Here is a 14,826-nt window from a genome sequence, read left to right as displayed (position 1 = left end):
AGCTCTGAGACATGGACACTATACAGGAAACATCTAAGAATTCTTGAGCGCTTCCACCAAAGATGATTGTGCTCCATCATGGACATACGGTGGCAAGAGCGCACTACAAACAGCGATGCCCTTGCGAACGCGGTATGGACAGTATAGAGGGACTTCTTTTGGTCCAACAGTTACGCTGGGTAGGGAACATATCCCGTATGGGAGACGAATGTATGCCAAAGGCAGTCTTTTTGGGGGAGCTAAAAGGTGGTCAACGTAACAGAGGCGCCCCACGGAAACGCTTCAAATACCAGCTTAGGCGTCAACTTTCCTGACATAGAAGAGAGCACATAGTTGCATGCGGCCTCAGAACGAGACAGCTGGAGGTCACTCACGAAGGCCGCGGGATACACATTTGAGACCAAAAGAAAATCTGCTGCCGAGGACAAACGCAGACGGCGAAAAGAAAATCTAAATCGACCACCTGCGGACAATGGTTATGCTTGCTCTGGGTGTGGCAAAATATGTAGGTCACTGCTGGGACTGCCCAGCCACGGGAAATACTGCATTCCTCACTAATCTTCGAACTTGAAGTCTAGCCTTATTATTATTTTTTTTTATTTTAAGGAATAAGCAAAGTTATTAGATCTACCTCCCAGTTATGTTTTAACGAAATGCCCTCGTGTACAAAAGTCCTTGTTTAATTTAAAATACTTTAGGTAGTTTCAATATAGATCTATTATTAACGAACAAAGAGAAAATACTCATTCAGAATGGATCAGCTTAAAACATTTTATTATAAACTAGCTCAAGATGTTCACCAGTTAAAAATATATAAATAAATAGATCTACATTTTAAAATACCATCTTCCCTAGCACAGATCTACATTAGAAAATACCATCTTCCCTAGCACAATTTCCCTCCGTTACTGGCTACTTCCTTTTGAGAACTTTTTTCTGTATCGTCTTTTTCCTTCTGCACTTGGTTCCAGGTTTCGCTTTCTTCTTGTTTTTGCTGGCCTTGCGAGCGCGTGTGATCTTTCTACCAAGTGAAGCTTTGGGCTTGCTTTTACATTTTTTCTCTTGTTTTGGGGGTGGATCCTTAAAAATAGTTCAATGATAGATATTTATAATAATTATAATGGTATCCACTTTTTCGTTTACTAATAAATTATCATAGTAGCCTTTTTTTTTTTTTTTTTAGTGTGTAGGTTTAAATGGTATGAGTTTAAAAAAACCCTCTAGATGGTTTTGAGCTTAAAACCTCCCAACATATGGTTTTAACGATAAAACTTCCCTTTTCGATACAATCTAAACCAAATTATAGTCACCAAATTTCATGAGCGTTTTGATGTTAGCCCCCTTTCCAACAAAAGGAAAACAAAGCTACAAGTAGTAAGTTTCATGAGTGTAGCCAAAAAGGGTTTTGTAGTAACCCTTCTCTCCTCCAATAAAAAACTAAAGCAAAACTATAGTTACCAATTTCTACCAGTTGCTGGGCATCATTAATAAATTGCAGTTAATAACTTTTTTACTTGCAATTTTTAAATAGAAGAGTAGCATTATAATGCACTATAGATACCTCAGAATATGCTTTTTTTTAGTTTTTAATAGCCTGCCCGGAATAAAGATTGCTAAGGTCGTGATTCAGCTTGTCAATAAATACCATGACTTTTGTGAGTCTTTTATTGTCAACGCTTAGACCAATGTAACTGTTTACGTGTCATGAACTTTTAAGTAGCCCATAAGCAATGTAATCTCAGGTACTCGATTGGAACCAGGCTTGGTCATAAGTCCACTACTAGAAACAACTTAATTGTTAGTGGCTTAGCCTGGCATTTCAGTAGGCCTAATCTGTGATCCGAGACTGGCTTTAGCTCAATAATTCAAAAGAGTCACCAAATGTGTGTGTGTGTGTGTGTAAGAGAGAGAGAGAGAGTTACTGAATTTTGACAAGCCACTCTCTAGCAGTACAGATGACGAGAAATTAATCATGATTAAGTGAAATTTATTGGGGATTTTCAAGATAATCCTAAAAAGAGTAATCTCTTTATTTAGTTTACCCCCAACTAATGTCAGGTACCCAATAGAGCTGGGTAGACTTAGAGGGCTTCTATGATTTCGAAATTAAAAATCCTAGTCTTCACAAGGATTTGAACCGGCCACCAGGGGCGGACTGGCTATATGGGCAAACGGGCTAATGCCCGGTGGGCCGGTGCCAAATGGGCCGGTCTGGTCGCGACCAAAGAAAAAAAAAAACTCAATGCAGACAACTTAAAAACAAAAGTGACAGCAAGACACAAAGGCCCGAACACGTTTTCTTGTTTTTTTTTTTTTTTTTTTTTTTTTGTAAATTATTATTACAATTAATTTTGTACGTATTATCATTTGTAAAACGTTCGACCGTACTTTCTGCTATGCACGAGCGGCATGGCCTTCAACACTACTTTGATGTCTTCAAGACTGTGTTTGGCCTGATCGTTTTGCTGGTCGGCATGGGCCTTTGATGCTTAGTATGAGGTCATTAATAATGAAAATTATTACAATAATTAAAATAATTTATATTTATATAGCGCTGTCAGATACGATATTTAATGAAGGAGATTTAAAATCATTTATATTTTAAATAATATATTCATATACAATTGAGAATGTACTAGGAGGAAGCAAGAGTTTTTCACATTTAGAAGTGCCTCTCTAACCGTTCTGCTTTCTCTTATCTTGTAAAAGAATATCTATCTATCTATCTATCTATCTAATATATATATATATATATATATATATATATACTTCGTCCATCGTGGTTCGATGATGACCACTTTGTCATCCAGGGTGCTGAGAGCTTTACACTGGGGTTTTATGTCTCCTCGTGTGGCTGGTGAGACCTATGTGAGCCCGGAATGTTTGGCCGTACACTAGGCAGGTTATTCCAGCTGGAGCTGGTGTCATTGGCCTTGCTTTTCTTCTCTGGCGTTTTGCGTTTTTCTTCTGCCAGCATTGTTCTCTTTTCCTCAGCAACATGTGCGCCGGTTTTCACTGCGCGACGTCATGATGCTCTGTCATGTGCCTCTGTCTCCCAGGGTGTCCCTGAAGCGCTTTTTTTTTTGACCACCTTGCGAGCGCTTTCCTTCGCTTAGTTGGCCATACAATAGTCGTTTAGGGATGCGGTGGTCTTTCATTCTGCATACGTGTCCTGCCCATCGCAGCTGGGACTGCATCAGGATTGTGTGGATGCTTTGCAGACCCGCTCTTTGAAGGACTTGAGTATCTGGTATTTTGTCTTGCCATTTGACATTCAGTATTTTCACAGACATGTCATGTGGAAGTGATTCAGTTTCTTTGCATGTTAACTGTACACTATCCATGTTTCTGGGGCATAGAGCAATGTAGGGAGGATGACGGCTCGATAGACCCCTAGTTTTGTATTTGTGGTGATACCACTTTAAAGGAATGGGTTGCCTGAGTCAGCCTTGAAAACCAATGATTTAGCATATTTTAAGTCACAGATCAACATGTATGACTAGATTGACACGTGAAATGCGTAGGACCTAATTATTTTATTTTTTTGAAGAAACGTCTGTAATCTATAAGTAATACCAAAAAGTTTGAAACTCATTAAGGCTGCTAATGTAGTGTTTATAGTTTTCAGACTACATACATGTATAAATAGAATACATTATATAAGCCTACGAAAGCATACATTCAGTTTTCGATGCGTTATCAAACTTTATATGTTTTGAATAGAATTAGGCTTACACCTATGATAAAACACATGGGCGTAGACGAGAGGGGAGGAGTTCAAACCATCACTGGCCTCAGATCTCATTGTCTGAAAGGGAAACTTTACTTACTTCCTCAGTGCAGCCAACTTAAGCAAACTACAGTCACCAAATTTTATGAACCTAGCCAAAAGGGGGTTTGTGGTTTCCCTTCCCCCCCCCCTTCCCATTCCAATACAAAACTAAAAGCATTTTACCATTTTCTACCAGTCGCTGAACTCCAGTGAATAGAAGATTTAGTTTTTGATCTTTTTAGCGGAAGAGTAGCAGGCTAATTGCACTGTAGATACCTTAAAATAAGCATTTTTTAAAGCTTAAAATAACGGAAATAATGCTTGGATCCGGGGCTTCGCCCCTGACCCCACTGGGGGAGCTTACAGCGCTCCCCCAGACTCCCTAGCTGTCCCTTGGCGGTGTGTACTGCCTTTCACTAATTATAGGAAGAGAGTATTCTAGGGTAGAAAAAACGTTTAAAGATAAGAATGTAATGAAGATTAATTACATATACACACACTAATATATATATATATATATATATATATATATATATATATATACACATAAAAATTGCGTAGGGGGTTTAAATTCCTCCCCATACACCGAAAATATATGACATGCCATTTGTGGGCCGGTTTATAAGGTAATGCCCGGGACGATTTTGATACCCAGTCCGCCCCTGCCGGCCACCACCGGTTAGGCAGCCAAGCGCTTTACCGCTCAGTCACCGCGCCACTTATATAAAGTAAAGAAAAGAAAATCTTAAGATTTTTTTTTACACAAATTGATATATTTTGAATCAAAGCGAAAACTAAACAATGTCAAGGAGGTCGTATTGAAAGAATAATTACAGCTTAAAAATATGACTTTACAATAGTAGAGCGTGCACTAAAATCATCATATAGCTTTTAAAATAAGTACCTTATCAACACTTCCTGTAGTTTGTACACTAGAAACTACCAAAATAGCTAGCAATTTAAAGCTCTACGCATAGATGCACATCGTCAATATTGGTCTTTAAAAAATTGAACGCGAAACTTAATTTTTTCTCAAAAGTTGAAAAAGAACAACTCTCTTATCTTAAATAGCGAAATACGCCACGCGGGCCAGAAACGTCGACACGAAGTGTAGAAAATCCCCTCCTCAAAAACAAAAAGTTGAAAAATATATGTTTAACTACGTTAGGGCCCTCACTTTTTCTCTAATGGGTTGGTACATTGGTAATTAACATTTTTACTTTATGAGATGGGACACTGACACTGAATCTAGAATCTACTAGCAAAATTGAACGGATATCTAGGCCTACTTTTTTGTGGAGCATGATAGGCCTAATTAGCCAACATATTTGTTTTGTACAGAAACTATAGCTGTTTTAAAATAAACATATAAATGCCATTATAAAACAAGTGTGACGATATTCGTGGCTTGAGCCGCGAATAAAAAGATTGTTAAACTACGCCTATACATTGGAGGATAGATGGGAATATAGTAATTATATCGCTCTAGTAAAAAGCCTACTCACCGCTGGCTTCTTCATGGGTGGTAGGTTTAGATCCTTCAGTTCCGCCCACTTAGCTTTCAGAAAGATCTCTTCGTCCTCTGTCATGTTGGAATCCCTGGCTTCACTGGAATCAAGGCTTGCCTTTTTGAGGCGCTTATTCATATCTTTCTTGAGGAAGGGACGAGCTCTGCTGGTCTGCAGACGTTTCGCCGACGAATTCGGTTTGGTTTGGCTGCCCACCGCTGAGGTCCGGCGTGATCGCTTGGCCTGACTGCCCACGACCTTGCGCGACTCATTGTGGTCCCGTTGTCCGACTGGCCGATTGTGAGTTTTTCTTTTTTTTGTTTGACTAGACTTGCCTACGACTTTTGACTTCAGACTTGGCAATTTGGTAATATGGCTTTTTGGATTAACCATAGCGTTGCTTACTCCTTGGTTTACACTTGATTGCTTTGGAAGTTCGTTGATCTTTGTAGACACGGTGTGTGGCTCATTATTAGGTTTGATCTGCCCATTGTCCCCTTTTTCATTCGTTTTAGCACCGATGATTGAGGATTTGGGTATAGCCCCTGTGGGCTTTATAAGTTTACTGACGTTTTTCACGTTTGTGAGTGATGAGATTGTGGCTTGCAACGAATTTGATTTGCGCGTCAGTGCGGCATTGTTTGTGTTTGCACTCAGCGAGTTGCTGTTGAAGAGAGTCATTTTCGATATTAAAGGCAGGGTAACAACACTGTTGCGTTCGACGGGATGACTGGTATCAATTAAGCCTCCTTTTCGTTTCATAGCTGACCTTGACCTTTTCGCTAATTTTACAGATTTAACCGAGCCGGTCTTTTTACTGTTACCCGAGGCTGGTCTGGAAAGAACTGGTTTATGTTGCTGGATACTAGGCAGCTCTTTGGGCACTTTGTTGAGCCTCCTATCAATAATGTTGTGATTATAAAAGCTGTTGGACAGTACGGATGATTCGTCCGGTATACTGCTTACGATTTCACTACCAGTGGATCCGGAACGGTTAGCCTGAGTTGCTGTGCGCCGTGAATCATTGACTGCAAGTGAAGAAAGATCTCCGTAGTAACAAACATCCCTGTTTTCTCTGAAAACAGTTTTGGAAGCTCTAGGGTTATCTGTCCAAGCCGGTTGGAAACGCCTATAGCCGGGGAGGCCATTTTGTTTCTCGCTTGAAGCCGACGTGTAACCTTGCAGTTCTTGATCATGCGAATGTGAAGCGTTAGAGTTCTCGCTTTTACCCAAGGCGTAATGGCCAGGCGAGAAGCCCCCATACTTGGAAACACTTTGCAGACCGCTTGTCTCCATGACTTTTTGGCTGGGGGTCAAATTGCGTGGGACTAGCGATGGTAAAGCTGTTGAACTAAGAGGCACGCTAGAGGCACCAGTTGCATTTTTTGCCGCGCTCACTGGCGACAAGTTTTTGGTAGCGATCAGGCCTTTGAAATAAGCATTGTTGGAAGAAATAGTCGAGACGCTGGGTGACTGGTAAGTAGGGCATGCGGAAGAGTTTATCGACTTGCAGTTTGGCAAAGTACTGGCCGCGCTAGATGAGTGACCGTAAGTCAGTATCGTGGACACTCTTGGTGACCTCTCATGCTTCAATGGTGAGACAGTGGGCGACATACTAAAAGCTGCCTTTGGAGTTACAATTGGTGATGGGGCAGTCTTTATTGCCCCGTCGTTATTTGATGTAATGTTCTGTTCGGGCAATTTGGCATTCAAAGATCTCACACCGGTTAATTCTACCATTGAGGTCACCCTGGGCGAATAGTTACCGGGGAAATCGGAACTAGCGCTAGACGAGCCATTACAAGGCAAGGCAGTTATGAAACATTGCTTGCCTTGCGGCTTGGTTATTGATTTACTCAAATCTTTGGATGTCATGTTCGACAGAACGGCAAACTTAGAAATGGCCTTGAAATATCTGCAAGGCTGGCTGAGTCTTGCTTGATTGTTCTCTAGCGCCCACTTACTGCCCGACTCTCCATGATTCTGTTTCCATTTAGTTGCCGGATGGTCTAGTTTCAGTTGGTTCCAAGTGAGTAGGCCTTTCCCGTTTTCCACAAGTGACATGGTGCTATTTCATTACACTAAACACTTCTTCATTGTGACAGCATTTGTTTAGACTATCTGGAAAGACATTATATGCTAGACTTCCTCTTTTTTTTTCTACCAAACAAAAATCAAATAGAACATCGAAATAAATTTACTTGTTTAAAAAAAAATGTTTCTTTTCCTCTCCTCAAATTTCCATTTCCCCGATGAATTTAAACGCACAATTCTGGAAGTATTAGCAAAGAAGTAAGTTGGTCAGGAAGTTTTGGATTAATTACAGGTCCAGTTTTGTCCAGCGGACCATCTAAGCTTGATCCAATTTTCAACCCGCCACCAAAACTACAGGATATTTCACTCACAATTGTTGCTAGCGACGAGATCCAATAAATTTTAGAGTCGTTCAGCGGACCTTTTATGAGATCCCCCGGGTCTGCAAACTTTGTCCACTCAGAAAATTGAGCTGACCAAGAATGTTCTTTGTCCTTTGAAAAGGCCCGGCCGAAAACACTTGTTATTGAGAAAAGAATGACCGGGCTAATCAGAGTAAATACCAGAGCAGACTTACGACCTTTCTCCGACAATGAAATCAGGAAGCCGTATCTTCGAAGACTTTCAACCGGAAAAAAGCCGAATGTGGTCTTAGTGTTTGCGCTAGGCTCGTTCAAGACTTTGGGCCGACCCTTGAACTCTGGATTCCCGAAGAAGTAGTAGTTGAGGTCTAAGTCTCGAGGTCTATCTCTGGTAGAAAAAGTGATGCGTATTTTGGGTGGGTGAGTCATGTGTCAATAGCGCGTGGTTCTAATGATGTACTAACTACGAAACTCATCTGAAACTGTAGAAAAGAATACCGTACATACATTTAATAGTGACTGAAATTTAAAAAAAAAAGAACAAACTGGGCTGGTCACCTTGAAATAATGTCAGATAACAGAGGAGCGAAAATTGTATACAGGCAAAAAGCAAAAGGCAGGCAACCCAAAGGCAGACCCCGAATGCGATGGATTGGTGATGTGGAGGCAGATCTGCAACAGCTTGGGCTTTAGGAGTGGAGAAGAAATGCACAGGAGAGATCTGAACGGAGGGATGTGTTGAAGCAGGCCAGAGCCCACCATGGGCTGTAGCGCCACAGGTATTGATTTTTGGGAGGAATTACGTTTTGTCACCTTTTTTCTCCTACTTCCTATTCTCAGATCAAGTCATTTGGTGAGGTCAAGTTCATCCGTGTACTGATGAGTTAACGGGACCACATCTGAGCAGGCGACCCAAAGGCAGACCCCGAATGCGATGGATTGATGATGTGGAGGCAGATCTGCAACAGCTTGGGGTTAAGGCGTGGAGATGAAATGTGCAGGAGGAATGTGTTGAAGCAGGCCAGAGCCCACCATGGGCTGTAACGCTACAGGGATGGATCGATACATTTATTACAGGTTCATTTTAAGACCACTAGTTTAACAAAGATGGCTGCCTGGTCGCGTGGTAAGCACTCTGAAGTATCGTTGAACCCTGCAGGAGGTTTGGGCTAGGGTGTAATAATCTTCAATTCTGAAGGACCATATATAACAAATAAAACAAAAGAAGAGCCCTAAACTTTGCCCTATTCTCCCGTTCGACTTCACTCTCATAACCGCTCAATGTATTTAAATAAGACAGGGGGTTTCATATATACTTTTTCTTTCAAATTTGTTGGGTTTTTTTAAAGGAATTTCTGCAGTAAACACTTTCATATTAATTTTAGATGACCAGCCAACCTCAGCGAAGATAATTTTAAAAAGATCTAGTACCCCTTTCAGATTTTACGATCAATATGGAAGCTGGTGTAAAAGTCTGTTTCTTTGGCGAACGGTTAACGAGGCTGTCATGTGACCAGCACAACGACTAACTACCTTTTAAGGGCGTATTAAAAAAAAATCCGAAATTCAAATTTCCAACATCTATCTTATCTTATCTTATATAATACAGACGTTACTTCAAAAAAGAAGATGATTACGTCCTACGCGTCATGCATTTAGTCATGCATATTAACCAATGACTTAAATTCTGCCAAGTCACTGGTTTTCCTGGCTAGCTCAGGCAACCCATTCCATGCTCTAATAGCACTAGGGAAGAAGGAGTATTTGTACAAATTTGTCCTAGCATATGGGACGAGGAATGTGCCTTTATCTTTGTGTCTTTCAGAGTATTTTATTAAATTTTGTTTTTGTATTTGAAGATTATGGTTCAGTGTTTTATGTATGATTGCTACTTTACTTTTGAGCCTTCTGTCCTGAAGGCTTTCTAAATTTAGTGATTTTACTAAAGGTGTTACTCTAGTCAAATGTGAATATTCGTTTGTTATGAATCTCACTGCTCTATTTTGTGTCTGTTCCAGTTTCTTAATGTTTTCTTGAGTTGAGGGGTCCCAAACGGAGGATGCATATTCTATTATTGGCCTAACCAAGGTTAAGTAACATTTTAGTTTTATGTTCTTATTTGATTTATAGAAATTTCTTTTAATAAATCCTAATGCTTTGTTTGATTTTTTTGTAGTTTCATCAATATGTGGATTCCATGATAGTTTTTCATTTATTATAACACCTAGGTATTTTGCGTTTTTAGTCTGTGATACTGGTTTGCCATGAATAAGATAAGTGGAATTAATTTGTTTTAGTTTTTTTGTTACTCTTAACAACTGACATTTTTCTGGGTGGAAAGACATGCTCCAATTTGATTCCCATTTCTGTAATTCATCTAATTCTCTTTGTAAAATATCTGTGTCTTGTGTTGTTTTTATTGTTCTATATATTATGCAATCGTCTGCAAATAATCTGACTTTTGTTCCTGAACTAATGCAATTTGGTAAATCATTTATGTAAATTAAAAATAGTAGTGGACCCAAGACTGTACCTTGAGGTACACCTGAGTTTACTGTTATCGGTGTTGATTTAGAGCCATTTATTATTACAGTTTGTTCTCTCCCTATCAGAAAGTCTTTAATCCACTGATGCAGTGGACCATTAATGCCGAAATATTTTAATTTTTTAAGCAAACTATGGTGGTGAACTTTGTCAAAAGCCTTAGAAAAATCTAGTAAGATAGCATCTATTTGTTCACTATTATCTAAACCTTTTGAAAAATCATCAATTAGTCCTATTAGTTGTGTTTCACATGATCTATATTTCCTAAAGCCATGTTGGTATGGTGTGAGGACATTATGTTTGTCTAAGTGGTTTATGATGTTGCTACATATTATGTGTTCTAGGATTTTACATGTGATGCTGGTAAGTGATACTGGTCTGTAGTTCCCTGGGTCAGATTTTTCTCCTTTTTTAAATAGGGGGGTGACATTAGCTTCTTTCCAGTCCTTTGGTACTCTGCCCTGGTTAAGTGAAGCCTGAAAGAGTATTTTGAACACTGGGGCTAGCTCATTACTTAGTTCTTTGAGTAATCTAGCTGGAATACCATCAGGTCCAGAAGCTTTATTTGGTTTGGTGTTGGCTAATAGTTTTTGAATTCCATTTTCTTGTACTACTATATCTTCTATGTTGTCTACTTGGTTCAAATTCAGTAATATGTCTTTGTCTCCTGGGGCTGAGAATGCTGATGCAAAGTATTTGTTTAGAATGTTTGCTTTAGTTTCATTATCATTATGTATTATGTTATGTTCATCTTTTAATGGCGCTACGCCTGTTGTTTCCATTTTCTTAGACTTAATGTATGACCATAGGTTTTTGTTGTTATCTTTAGATATTACATTGTTTATGTATTCACTCTGCAGCTGTCTGCTTACTTTTTGGGTTAAGTGTTTAATTTTTATATACTTTTTGTAAACTCTTTCTGCATTAGTTTCTTTAAATTTTCTATAGAGGTTTTCCTTCTGTTTACAAAGCTTCTTTAGTCTATTATTAAACCAGCATTTATTTATTTTGTTTGATGTGTATTTAGTTGGTATATGATTTTCTATTATGCTTTTAAGATGGTTTTTAATGAAATTCCAGAGGTCATCGACTGGTTGGTTAATGTCTTTTTCTAATAAGAATGTTTGTTGAAAGTTTAGTGCAGCTTGGTGTAGTTGTGTTAGGTTACATTTATTCCAGAGTAATCTAGATTCAAACCCGAGACCTCTCGTTTCGGAAGCCAAGCGCTTTGCGTCTCAGTATTTATTGTAATGAACATTGAGTTGTTAGTTGTTTGATTCATTTACTTGAAAGGCAGTGTCACAACCATGTACTTATAGGGCTATATATTATATATCTAGACTGGACATGGAGATTTTTTAACACTACAAAAAATGTGAAATTTTTTTAAAAAGTTGAAACAAGGCGTTGTTTTGTAAAGTAGTTAAAAGAAGTAAAGTTATTGTTGTTGTTTTTTCAACCCTAACCTATGTATCATATAATTTTATTTTTTTAGATACAAATAAGAGTAGCCTACTCTCGTATCATAATTATTATGATACAATGTTTAGATACATAATCTAGAAAGATCTATGTAATCAATATATTTAAAAGTACATAAGATGATTAAAAACAACAGACATGAATTACTTCGATCTAGGAACTCAAAGTTTTGTTTTATGGATTATTGTTTACATGTTCCCTTTGCTTTGAAGATTTTTCAGTCCAAAACTCCCGTAGGACCATCGAACGACAGTCCAGAGCGCATACCAAACGACCAGGCAGACGTCCTCATTGTGTCTTATTCTGAGTGTTTAGAACTTATAAAATGATTAGGAAATGTAAGAGAAAGGCCAAATGCTATTGAAATAGAAAGTATCTAGTGTTATGGCACGATTAGAAAGTTGGCGCCAAAAGTTGTTTCATAAAAGGGAAAGTTTTGATTTAGAGACAATGACGCCACGAATTAAAAAAAAACAACAAAAAAACAAGACTAGAGTTTAGGAAGTTAACTCAGAAGAGCTTTGGCAGCCCTAGAGTGAAGTCGGCTTTAGTAACTGAAGTAGAGATTTAGTTTGACGACATTCGACGGTTCCCTTCGTTACTATTACACGTCTTGTTCGACATTCGCTATCAGCGTCGACTAACTTATAGTGTTGGCATTTCGCTAATTTCGTTATTTGAGTGTTACCTCCGTTGGATTTATCTTCTTAAGACACAGCGCGGACGAGCCTCCCACTAGGTAGGCTTTTTAAGAAAACAATAACATTATCGCGATGCTGGAATATTCTTCCTGCAATAAGTCTCTATTAGATTACTTACTATCAATAAACAAAAGTAATAATGTATTGTATACCATACATTTGTTATGCCATTATGACTTTACGATGCATACTTACCACTTTTTCGTGCCAATTGAAACGACACCTGAAGTAAGCACTGCTATAATACTCAGTGGGTCAGGTCATACTGTCAACAGTGGACAGGACCCAACACGTTGTACGCAAGCGGTCACAGTTCATGTCTAGATTGCTAACGACCCAAACAGTCAACAATGACGGAAACGATAAGAGTCATCACCATGTGACCTAAGTTTGCCCTGTTTTTACAAAGTTATTTCTCCCACGTCCATTCTCGGATCAAATTGAGACTTTCCATTATTTATTGTATCTAACAAAACGTGAATCGCTTAAATAAAAAACAAAACAACCACTAACCAACTAGCTATTTCATTTCTAGTAATTAATTATTTTGTTTGATATCGAAAAAAAAGGGAAATACATTCATATTATTGATAGGTACAGCTACAAATGTGGCGTTCTTCCCCTTAGTTTTATTTTGTTGCATTTTATAATTTTTCTTTACACATTTTTATATAACGGTACACACTTCATTGTCTGTCGTTCCGTCGGTCTGTCCAGGATAGTTTCAATGAAAGACATTGTAAAATGTGTAGGCAGCAGCAATAAGAGACACACGCCAAGACAAAGATGCAGATAGGCTACAATTAAAGCCTTATGTCGCTTAGCACAATTCCGTTGCAGTGAACTATGACAAATCACGTTTCATAATTCATAGGTTCAGACGAATTCTTATGAGTACTCTCTTTCCCCCTAGTGTCACTAGATTCAGTCTGGAAAACGAATCATCTAGCAAATTGTAAGTCTCGAATAAACATGCATGACTAGATTCATGGGCGTAGCCGGGGGGGGGGTGTTGAACACTCCCCCCTTTAAAAAAATCCTGGCTACGCCCATGCTAGATCGACCCATGGAAATAACAAGACGTAACTATCTCTTCTTTAAAAGAACATGTGTAATTTGTATAATCAACCACTAGACCGTATTTGTAAATATATATTTTCAAGCTTTTATCGAGACTCCTTAACCGAAATAGCTGATTTTATTTGTGTTAGCTTAAAAATGTTATCATTGCGGTTTCTGGTGTTAGTTACTGATATATTCAAATATATTTTTTTACATTAAAACAATAAACAATAAATACATAAATGTATAGTAAAGTTCCCCTTTAAGACCTTGCGATCTATAGGACAGATGATGCTAAGGCGCAGTGGCTGAGTGGTTCAGCGCTTGGCTTCTGAACCTGGGGTCCTGGGTTCGAATCTCTGTGAAAATTGGGATTTTGAATATCGGTATTTTTAGGTCGCCACTGAGTCCACCCTACTTTTATGGGTACATTAAGTTGGGGAAAGTAAATGCGTTGGTCGTTGTGCTGGCCACATGCTCGTTAACCGTTGGCCATAGAAACATGACCTTAGCATTATCTCCCCCATGGATCACAAGGTCTGAAAGAGGAAACATTACTTTAAAAAAAATAATTTATAGGCCTACTTAACGAAATAATTACTTTCATACTTTAGCATTTGCTAGTTCGGTAAAACTATTCAATACATTAAAGATACTAGAACTAAATACGTTTGAAACAATTCCTGAATCAGTCAAGTAAACCAACGACTTCCTAGCATTTAAGTCACTGACTAACATAGGCATATTTGATTACATTGACAGATGAGATGCGTAAGGCTTAATTATCTTCTCTTTTCAAGTAACGCCTGTAAATTTATAAGATAATAGCTGCAAACGGGCAATATCGAACGCCTCCCCAGTCCTACTCCCAAACAAACAAACAAATAAAATTCTTTAAAAATTAACCTTTTGTAATGTATGATAGGCCTAATATTGTGAGCAGACCATCTCACTCGCAAATCTAAAATGCTTCTGTTTATCTCACCTACAAAACTATGGAGCCTAAATGTTTTCAGGGGCCTGGTGAAGTGAAGACTGTGGAGATAGTGCAAAATCACGAAACACACGAAGTGACGTCATGTGTCCAACGAACAACACATTTGAATGTGACTACATGAACTTAAACCCAACCCAACTTCCACCTAATACACAAAAGAGCAGTCTCTCTGGTCACGTTGGGTAACTCAAAAGTTTCTCTCGTTTTTTAGAAATCGATTAAAAGCACAAATATTACAACTTTAAAAACAATAGGAAACAAAATCTCAAATTGACCAAAAGATACCCGCTACAATGAAATGATTATGTAACAATCAAGTCCATTTTTTAGAATTTTAGTGCTCTACATGTGCCTAGAATGTCTC

General features: G+C 38.5%; 1 protein-coding gene across 2 annotated transcripts in view; it reads right to left on the bottom strand.

Moving 5' to 3' along the window:
- Positions 1–757: 757 nt before the first annotated feature.
- Positions 758–14,826, bottom strand: part of LOC106056303 (uncharacterized) — a 14,959-nt gene continuing 890 nt past the window's right edge. The window contains exons 1-3 of one of the 2 annotated variants that reach the window (XM_013212983.2): positions 12,599–12,752; positions 5,278–8,158; positions 758–1,080 (exon numbers count right to left, since the gene is read on the bottom strand). In XM_013212983.2, coding sequence (XP_013068437.2) covers positions 913–1,080; positions 5,278–7,344 — 2,235 coding nt within the window. In that variant the 5' untranslated portion in view covers positions 7,345–8,158; positions 12,599–12,752 and the 3' untranslated portion in view covers positions 758–912. Of the gene's footprint in view, positions 1,081–5,277; positions 8,159–12,598; positions 12,753–14,826 lie in introns of those variants that run through there. The other variant, XM_013212982.2, reaches the window with a different exon arrangement.

Source organism: Biomphalaria glabrata, chromosome 17 (assembly GCF_947242115.1).
Source record: "Biomphalaria glabrata chromosome 17, xgBioGlab47.1, whole genome shotgun sequence".
Taxonomy (NCBI): domain Eukaryota; kingdom Metazoa; phylum Mollusca; class Gastropoda; family Planorbidae; genus Biomphalaria; species Biomphalaria glabrata.
This window is presented reverse-complemented; position numbering and strand designations above follow the sequence as displayed.